Source organism: Syngnathoides biaculeatus, chromosome 3 (assembly GCF_019802595.1).
Source record: "Syngnathoides biaculeatus isolate LvHL_M chromosome 3, ASM1980259v1, whole genome shotgun sequence".
Taxonomy (NCBI): Eukaryota; Metazoa; Chordata; class Actinopteri; order Syngnathiformes; family Syngnathidae; genus Syngnathoides; species Syngnathoides biaculeatus.
In genome coordinates, this window is record NC_084642.1 from 8942218 (window position 1) to 8952535 (window position 10318).

Here is a 10318-nt window from a genome sequence, read left to right on the forward strand (position 1 = left end):
ACAAACTTTTAATCACATGCTTTCAACTCTCAAGTGCAGTTCTCACGTCGTCCAATAGGGGCGACATTTATTTTGCATGCTGTTTGTGGCCGCAATATCATTCCGGCGACGAAGAAGCACATAAACAAAAACATCCTGATCATGGAGGGCGCTTTGGAAAGGTATAACAGTCCGAATTGATATAGCTGACAACATATGATTTCATATTTTCAAGTAATAGGCACAGCCTTTTTTCTGCTATACGATAACCAGGCGCTAATCTGCAGCATATTTTAGGAGTCAGGCGGTCATATTTGTTCTAGTAGCTCACTTAGCTACTAAATGTTCACAGTGACGGACACACTTACACTAGCCAGTGGATTGAATACGTTTGTCTGCATTATTTGTTGCCGTTTCAAGCAGTTTATCGCATTTTTTAAAAATAATTATCTCTTTACGACCACGCAAGTTGTCAATATTGATGATGCTTTTACCAAGTTTCCAGGCAACACTTTCGTTTAACCTTTAAATGTAGAGCAGACCATAGATAAACACATATCAAATTAAAATAAAAAATTGAGTGTTTTTTTAATTGTTGTTGCTAACTTCCATAACAGTGATACATAGAGATGGGAGCTATATAATACGACTCCCCCAAAAATCAATGTGTAGCTAATCTGGGTTTACAATAATAATATCGCAAGTATAAAGAGAATTTGAATTTGAATTGGGGGAACTATTCGATTATATTTCTTTAATGGTACAATACTGAAAAAAATGACACTTTAGTTCAATGTGAAGTAGTCAGTGTAAACCTTGTAAATTCATTTTACGAGCTCATCACACAGCTACTAAAGTCTAAACCGCTGACAACAGAAGTGAGTGAAATCAGCTAATCTGTGCTACAAGATTTTACAAATGTTGATATTGAATATATGCTCGTAATGGCTTTCCATACACAAACTGTTCTGACATTACGCTGACCCCGACTTAGAAAGGAAAGCTTTAACAACCTGTACATTTACCAACCATCTGATTCTGATGTCTTTTTTTTTTTTTCACGTGTACATATTTAGCCTCAGAGGCACTCCACGGTGTGCTTGTGTCTCCATGTGCGCTTTCTCTTGCAGGATGACGTTCCGTTTCTGCCCTCAGTGCGGCACGAAGCTGCAGTCCGGTTTTAAATTCTGTCCGTCGTGCGGGGAGAAAATTCCTTGCGCCGCTGATGCGTCTGAGGTCATCGCGCCGTCGCCGAATTTCTCTCCCCCGAAAGGGGATGAAGCCATAAAAGCAAGCCAAGCATCCAGCATGTGTCACGAAGCCACAGACGGCTGTAAGATTACATTTTGAAAATACATAACATTAGTTACAATTGCACACACATATGATCAAAGACAAGACCTTTATCAAAAAGTTGGTCTTGACAAAGATGGAATGGTTACCTCTAGAGGGGCACCAACTTGCTTCTTGTTTTTCTCCAGTGCATGGAAGCTTACTTTCTCCTCGTCCCGCCCTGCGGAAGACTCGTAACTCCATTCGGCTGGAGAGGGAAGTCAAAATAAACAAAGAAGATCCTCCCGCTGTGACACAAGGTACCCTAATCACCGAGTTATTACCGTATGCTATTTCTTTGTTTCAATATGATTATGTATCACAAGTTCGCCGAACCTTTTTGAGATCCTGGACTGTCACTTCCAGTTTTGTGTACACAGATGCGCACGTGGCCAACAGAGGGAGGATCTCTGATTGGATAAGAGACTTCAATGGGTTGCATGTTTCTGCTTTCTTAATTAGTCACAGTTTAGGGTGCTGTCTCGTCCCAAAAAAATACTAATAAATCATGCGTCGGATTTCTAGCACCAAGCCACAGTCCTCTAAACCATACGTCTGTATACTAAGCCGCAGATTGATCGGACTTTATGCGCCCCTGCTCATTTTTGTGTGTGACGCGCATCAATCGAGATCCCTGGGTGGATTTTATTTCATATCCGTTGTAGTAGTATGTAAGGCAAAAGCAGAATTTCTGGATCCATCTTAAATTGTGCAGATTTACCGCAGTCACTCACATTTGAAAAATGTCAGTCATGCCCGCAGATATAAAATTGTGGGTGTGTGTTCACTTTGTAAGGATGAGTGTACCCCTTTAAGAGTGGAGGGGGGCGGTGTCAGGTAAACTAGGAAGTAGAAGTAGGCTGAGCTGCAGCTCATTGTTAGACTGTGTGCTTCCCTGTTAAAAAGAAAAAAATACTTCAAGTTGTCTTTCAGTACCTGTGTATTTGTACTCGTAACAAATTTTACGTGCGTGATTTTTCGTGCTCGACTGTGCAGATATGCGGGTGCGATGGTGCCTGTCAAACCACAGTGACTGTTTACCTAAGGAAGTGTCTTCGCGGTAGATGATAAAACACAAGCTCTTTGTATTCATCATATTGTCGGGCTAAAAGCCAAGTTGCCTCAGTCATATTTAAACATTTTGAAGAAATGAAAAAGAAAAGGGAGAAAAAACCCAAAAGCCTCCATTTAACCTTTTCAGATTAGCATGACGGGAAATCTACACGGATGTTTCATGTATGTTATCATGCATATTGCTAGTTTCTATTGATAATGTGACTGTATATTGAAAAAACATGTATCCATATGACCAAGTTCTTGTTTTTTTTTTTTTTTTTTGATTTATAGGTAACAATGTCTCTCCTTTACCAAAGCAAACTCCATTGAAACGCGTAAAGACGGCGGCAACTGATGAGGCCTCTCCCCCGCCCCTTTTAAAATCCCCCAGATCTGGTAAGCTCGTAGAAAAAAAACAGCAATCCATTTTCTATAGCGCTTATTCTCATTGGCACCGCGGATGTCCTGGAGCCTGTCCCAATTGACTTGGGGGGGGGGGGTGTATATGTCGACAAACAGCCATTCACCTTCACACCAGAGGACAATTGAGAATCTCCAATGAAGCCAACTTGAGTTTTTTTGGAATGTGGGAGGAAGCCAGAATCCCCAGACACTCCACGAACTTCACACACACAAAGCCTATGTTTAATCCCATAATAACTGTGAGGACAGTAAAAAGTGAGATGGCACGTCGTCACCTTGACAACGATGATACTGTACATTTTCGCAATATTTGACCACCCTTGTTTCTTTTGCCCAAAGGGTATAAAACATCCTTCCATCCATTTTCTTTTCCGCTTATCCTCACAAGGGTCGCAGGGAGTGCTGGAGCTTATCCCAGCCGTCAAAGGGCAGGAGGCGGGGTACACCCTGAACCGGTCGCCGGTCAATCACAGGGCACATAGAGACAAACAGCTGCACTCACAATCACACCTAGGGGCAATTTAGAGTGTCCAATTAATGCTGCATGTTTTTGGGATGTGGGAGGAAACCGAAGTGCCGCGGAGAAAACCCACGCAGGCACGGGGAGAACATGCAAACTCCACATAGGCGGGGCTGGGATCGAACCCGGGACCTCAGAACTGTGAGGCGAATACTTTCCAGCTGACCCACTGTGTCGACGATATAAAAACAGTGCTATCAAAAAAATCAAAATTTAGAATTTTGCTCACAAAAGACAAAAAAAAAAAAAACACTGCTCGTATCGTGAAAAATGTGTCACTTGTAAATCAAGGTGCTGCTATATTTGTAAAAATAAATAAATAATCTCCCGCAATGACGTCGTCTCTCATCCGTCAACGTGATCTACAGGAAGGGGCAGGGGGACGCTCTTCATGCAGCCTGTGGACGAAGAAGTGAAAATGACAGATGAAACCGTGAGAGGCGCAGCGGAATCCACCGTGGACGACTCGCCTCGGACTTTCTTCTCGACCCTTTCCTCGCCGGCCTCCAAATCTCCTTTCAAAGGTGAACGAAACACTCGCAGAGTCACAATTCGCTGGCAGCGGCTGTGGCAAAAAAAAAAAATGAATACAAAACATAATAATTGGTCTTGCTCTTTATTTTTGTACATTTCATGACTGCGTTAGCTGAACAGGAGTTCCTGTTTCCTGGCGATTGCTAGCGCGCTGGTGCTATTAACAATCGCTACCCATTCAGCCGTCTCCAGTTCTATACACCAAATTTAGTACTCTACTCCAGTCACTGTGATTTGACAGGCGCGTATGCTCCTGCGCGCCATCGCGCTCGCGAATCTCCTCGGTCGAGCACGAAAAATCACGCGCGTAAAATTTGTTAGAAAGACGTCAATTTTGTGTAGTCTTGACCAATGTTCCCTCTAAGCTGCGCACTTGTCGGGCACTCTCAGCGCACATGAAAACCTACTTGTACTACCTAGAGTACCTGACACTGCCACCCCCCTCCGCTCTTAAAGGGGTACACTCATAATTACAAACAGAACACACACCCACAACTTTATATCTGCGGGCATGACTGACCACACCCGTACATTTTTCAAATGTGAGTGACGGCTGTACATTAAGTACCAACATGTGCAGTTTAAGGGTTGAAGTCCATTCCTCAAAAATAAGATTTAAATGTGTTTGGGTGGTGAAAATCATAATAAAACTGGGGGGGGGGGGCTTGATTTATTTATTTATTTATTTATTTTAAATCAGTAATCAATGGGAGAGTTGATTATAAAATGATTCAATCGTGAGCGTTCTCGGGTGAATGAATGCGCAGCCAGAGGACAAAGCAAAGGGAAGAAGGCGCCCGCCGTGGAGCGGCTGGACGACGGCGAGGAGCTGACGGACGCGACGGGCAGAACGTGGACGCTGGTCAAGCTGCTCAGCCAGAGCCTGACGGAGCTCGTGTATGAAGGTGAGGTTTCAAATAAATGAAAGACAATTCCCATGTCTATACAGTAAAGCCTCGGTTCTCGAACGTCCCCGTTTTCGAACAAATCGGTTTTGCTTCGGTTTTCGAACGAAAATGGGTACTCGAATGCCCCCGACAACACACAGAAATAACATATTGCGCTCGGCCAGAGCAGCTGACCCACGACGCGCTTTGTTGTGAATTTCCCACGCCGCCCCAAAAACCCGGAAATAACGTAATGCGGGCGCAGCAAGCAGCTGACCCACCCATGACGCGTTTTGTTATTGTCAATTCGAACGTCCCCCGAAAAAAAAAAAAAATGAAATGAAATAACGCGCAACCAGCGCACTTTTGTTATTCTGTATAATGTAGCCTCTGCACACAGACGTGTCCCGGTATTGACGGTTGTTTTTCTTTTTATCAAACCGTATTAACCCCCAATCATGGCTCCAAAGAAGGCAAGTTGCTTGTTTAAAGTTATTCTGCACTTTTTTAAAAAAAATTTACAAGGCTGGGGGCCCAGTCGCTACAGATACGGCAATACGCTCCCAGCCTAGGGTACTCTACTAATAAAGCATACATTTTAAGCAAAAAATAAATACATTTCTTACATTATTTTATGATATAAAGTGTTTAAACTATACATGTATTTCTACTATGCAGTTTATTATCAGGAAAAACTAAAAAAAATGCTTTAAAAAGCCTACTTTTTTTAGGCTTGGAACGCATTATTTCTTTTTCCATTCATTGTAATGGGAAACATCGATTCGGTTTTTGAACAAATCACTTCTCAAACCGTTTTCTGGAACGGATCGTGCTCGAGAACAGAGGCTTCACTGGACTGTACATGTACTGTAACTTTTTTTTTTGTTCTTATAGTCGTACACAAAGGGTCATGGTCCTCCTCGAAGGAATCGGCTTATATCCTTAAATTGGTGAGTGGACCTCAAATAATGAAAATCTGCAGATAATTGACATCCATTACAATTGCATTGGAAAGAAAGAGAAACTTTTTTTTTCAACCCTAAATATTCTCAAATAAACGAGCATTAATTGCCATTAAGCATTTGGGGGATTGATTCTTCCTAAATAAGAAATAAAATAGAAATTAAACATTTTAAATAACGTGCAATCGTCACTTGACCGGCTGTCCGCTATTTAATTCTGAGCTGAACAATCGTGGAAAAAAATGCAGTTGCACACAGCAGAAAAATTGTCATCCTGGGTGTTCCCATAGAGGGGAAAAAAAACTGCATTTCGGGGTGCCACGTACACTGCATTCCTATCATTTTGAAACATTTTTTTATGGAAGCAGTAACCACACGATGCGATTGTCGAGGAAGAAGAAGCGAATGGCTCTGGCCCCTCTCGCATCGGAATCAGCTCGATTAGCCAAGCGTGTCAAAACACACACCAGCAATTTGTCAAAAGTCTCCAGCGTTGCCTTCAGATGCAAATGAGGCGACTTTGCAGTCTCCGGAGATGCGAGCTGTCACGTCTCACTTCCTAACAAGCAGCTCTTTTGGCAGATGGTGTCAAATTAAAAAGAAAGCAAAGACAACAACCGCAAAGGTTGAAATGCGCGTAGCAAAAAAAAAAAAAGTTGCAGTGTTATAACTTTTAAAAAATGTGCAGTGGATATTCTTGTGGTTTAGTGAATATTTGACTTGCAGGGTGCAGAACGGGGGAGAATCTACAAGGAGCAGAACTTTCTGCAGAGGGCTGCAAAGCCATTATCTGGTGAGAATTTCATCTGTTCATTTTGACAGAAGTGTAAAACGCACAAGTACAGTATACAGTATCGCCAAAGCCGCCACGTTTACTCCGTTCTATACGTTGAAGTCATTTTGGGGATGAATGGTGTTTGCCGCAGTCGATTTAATACAGAGAACTGTGATGGTTTACATCAGGGGTGCCCAGACTTTTTTTTTTTTTACCCCAAGATCTACTTTTCAAGCAGCCACCCTCTCGCGAGCTACCGACGACTGTTGATAACGACTGTGCTCCCAAACTGTTTTAAGGTTAATGTTACGTTGCTTCCTATATTTAAAAAACGGAATTATCTTTTTGTGCACTGTATAGTCTCCGCTCTGTGCCAAGGTGGAATTTTAACATTATACACCATCTCATCCTGTACTTTCTACTTTGGCTTCGGACCAGATTGTTCGGAAAAGAGAAAATCTCGTCCAGTTTAACCACTTTTTCTTCACGTACTCCGACAGTCATTGCATCTTAAAACAACAGCATTTCTTTTTTAACTTTCTCCATTAATATCGAAAGTAAACATAAGCACCATGTCGAGCTCGTCTTTGCTCTACGTTGCCCAGACTGTGTGGATGCTGTCATTATAAAACACATTGATGGGCTGCGTAAATACTGTAACATTTGTAATTGTGAGTGTACGTCTTTTTTTTTTTTTTGGGGGGGGGGGGTATAAGGTAAACTAGGAAAAAGAGTGTGGCGGGGCAGCGGTCGTTGTTAGAGAAAGTTCCGTGTACTGCCTTAAAGAAACCAGTGGCTTCTTCTTTTCATTTTTTTACAGTACGTATGAGCACGCGCATGGTTTAAAGGGAACATTGGCTGACTTTTTTTTTTTTTTTTTTTTTTTTTGGGCACGCCGTCCCGCAATCGATGCATTGAGCACCCCTGGTTTACATCCGTACAGATGATGGTTTAACACTTGGGCTCCATTTTCACAGTGGCCAAGTGGATCAAGCAGCACGACTTGGACTTCCTCGGAATTCCTTCATGCGTCGGCTTCGGTTACACGGATTCCCACAGGTGCAGAAATGGACTTTTCATAACTATCCTCCCCATTAACTTCACACGGCGTAGCCAACGATTTTTTCTCGTTCCGATCAGGTTTTTGGTTTTTCCCGCCATGGGCCAGTCCCTCCAGTCCGTCATGGACAACAGTCTTCTTCCGGAGAAGACGGTTCTTCAGCTCGCCTGCAGAATAGTGAGCCGGCGTCCTCGGCCGTTTGCGCAACCCCCCCCCCCCCCACCCCCCGTGACGCTTTTTCGCTGACGCGTTGTCGCCTTGCAGCTGGACGCGCTGCACTACCTCCACTCCAACGAGTACGTTCACGCTGACGTCAACGGCGAAAACATCTACATCCAACCGGGACGCGCCACGCAGGTCGGGAGGGCCGGCGCCGACACGCGGGTTCAACGCCGTTCCTCACCGCGCGTCTGCGTGCGTTCAGGTATATTTGGTGGGATACTACCACGCCTCCCGCTACTGTCCCAGCGGACGCCACGTGGCCTATCGGGAAGGCAGCCAAGAGCCGCACGAAGGGTCGCTAGAGTTCATCAGCGTGGATTCTCATAAAGGCGCCGGTGAGTTCAACTTTTTGGATTCGGGGAGGGAGAAGTGCACTCACCGCTGGGAATAAAAGGACAGAAAAATTAATATAACTTCTGTAAAAGAGGAAGTGCCAGCCGGCATGAGGTTTTCACGCGTGTGCCCTTTCAGCGCCGTCGCGACGCAGCGACTTGCAGTCTCTTGGCTACTGCATGCTGCAGTGGCACACGGGGGCGCTGCCCTGGACCGGCCTCACTGATCCCGACCAGGTGGCGGACCTCAAACAGAGGTGACAGACGTTTGCAACCTGTCTTGATTTTTACCTGAACTGTTTTTTGTTTTTTTTTTAAGGGAAGTAAAAATAACTAAGATAACAAAGTTGCACAAGTGTGTACACTTCGAACTGGGATTGCCGATTTTAACGTGTCAAATCCCACTTGTAAGCAGGTGTGCACATTAGTGTAATACATCTATTTTTTACTTCTCTCAAAAAAAATTTTCCAATAAGAGTTATACAGGTTATCCGTCGCACCCACTGATTTAAAAAAAAAGAAAAAAAAAGAAGACTAGATAGCGCATACATATCGAGCGCTATGTCGATTGGTTGAAGCCACTGGCCACCATCTTGGTACTCCCAAAATGGGACATGGTTTACAGGTTGGATTATGGCGAGGTTTTTCCTCAAAATTTGCCATGTAGAACTAAAACTGGTCAGGTGAGCTTTTTTCAGTTCTGGTAACATGAAGGATTTTTAATTCGACTTGGTAAGCCCAAAAAGGCAAAGTGCAAAGGAAAGGCATATAACACCGTGACTGCCAAGAAACCTTGCATATTACCGGGGGCCCGAATTCCGTCACGACAACTTTTCCAAAATACGCTGTGAAGCACTATCATCATAACATAGCAAAAAAAACTAAGCAAGTTTTGTCATAAAATCATTACATTTTAAGTCAATCAGTTAGATATATTTTTGGGAAATAAGGACTCACAATGGGAAAATACCTGCTAAACGCATTGTTCATTTGTTGTCTCTGCGATGTCCTATTTCAGACAAAACATTTCAATTTGTTTCCTTGCATTTTAAAATTAAATTAAATTTGCAGAGTTCTGTATTATGAAATTCATCAAAAAATGTTCTTGCTTATGAAGTGTGGGAAAATATTTACATCGCTTTTTCGTGAAAAACCGTCAGCCTATAAAGGTGAAGCAGAGAGTGAACAGTGAACAACAACAAACGGAAACAAAACTTTGTTCAAGTGAATTCAACTAATCAGAAATTAATTTTTAAAAAAACTTTAAGTGTCAAAGTAAATCTTTCTAACTTACCTGTGTGTGGAACGTTTTCTCACAGCCACGAAACTGGCGTTGATCGCTGTCGCCGCACAGGTCGGCGTAGTTGTTTCGGGAGTGTCAAGATGGCGGATGGCGACTTCAGTTTTGGTGGCCAATGAGCCATCCAGTCTTTATTTTTAGAGCAGTGGTCACACCAGTACTGCGCTTCCTGTGTGCATTCTCTCATCAAAATGCATTCATTGTTGTTATTTTAGGTACATGGACGACGTTCCGGCACTGTTGAGTCACTGCTTCGGGAGGAATAAAATTTCCAGTGAGTGCCATTTTTGAAGCGTCACGACAAGTGAGCGATTGAACGTGAACATTTTTTTGTTTTGTGTTTTTTTTTTTTTTTAGCCGCAATCCAAAGCTATGTGACCACAGTGGCGGACCTGCAGTACACGGAGCAGCCAGACTACCCCGAACTGAAAGCCAGGCTCGCCATAGCTTTGTCGCATCTGGGAGGGTCAGTGGAAAAACCTCTCATTTTTTAGCAAAGGACATATTTCGCTGATTGCAGCGGTAAAGTGTTCTCAACCCCCACGTCAATTGTGGATTTTTAATAGCATTTATCGATATTGGTACTTAAAGAAAATGTGAAACTAGCGTCACGATTGTGTGGCTTTGAAATTGCAGCTTCCTCATTTTGATAGGAATAAATGAGTTTATGCTTGTGTGTTCATATGTGATATTCAATTTGAAATACAGTAGACGTGTGCACTTGACATGTTAGGTGAATTATTTGATTTGCGCTTCCTGTTGGTTTAATATTTTGAATTGTTGTTCGTGCTCTTCACAGGTTGCATACATTCATAATTGGGTGCACTGTTTTTATTTTTTTTATTTTATTTTTTTAATATATAATAGAATTTTTTAAATGCATGAATAAACCGCATTGTAACAATGTAACTGAAATAAACTTACTTTTGCAAACTG

The 10318-nt window shown here is 42.8% G+C and overlaps 1 protein-coding gene across 1 annotated transcript; it reads left to right on the plus strand.

Annotated features, from left to right (window-relative positions):
- Nucleotides 1–91: 91 nt before the first annotated feature.
- On the plus strand, nt 92–10199 carry vrk3 (VRK serine/threonine kinase 3). The gene is made up of 15 exons (XM_061814126.1): nt 92–161; nt 1110–1312; nt 1461–1571; nt 2659–2763; nt 3679–3834; nt 4612–4749; nt 5626–5681; nt 6420–6486; nt 7446–7527; nt 7609–7705; nt 7793–7885; nt 7953–8085; nt 8222–8339; nt 9598–9656; nt 9740–10199. Exons 1-15 carry the CDS (start codon nt 142–144, stop codon nt 9874–9876), a joined length of 1575 nt encoding a protein of 524 aa, XP_061670110.1. The 5' UTR covers nt 92–141; the 3' UTR covers nt 9877–10199.
- Nucleotides 10200–10318: the final 119 nt, after the last annotated feature.

Excerpts from the sequence above, each read along its gene's own strand:
- vrk3 (XM_061814126.1), top strand. The coding sequence starts at position 142 with ATGGAGGGCGCTTTGGAAAG. Across the intron at positions 6,487-7,445 it reads GGCTGCAAAGCCATTATCTG|TGGCCAAGTGGATCAAGCAG; the intron begins GTGAGAATTTCA and ends CCATTTTCACAG. Across the intron at positions 7,706-7,792 it reads TTCAGCTCGCCTGCAGAATA|CTGGACGCGCTGCACTACCT; the intron begins GTGAGCCGGCGT and ends GTCGCCTTGCAG.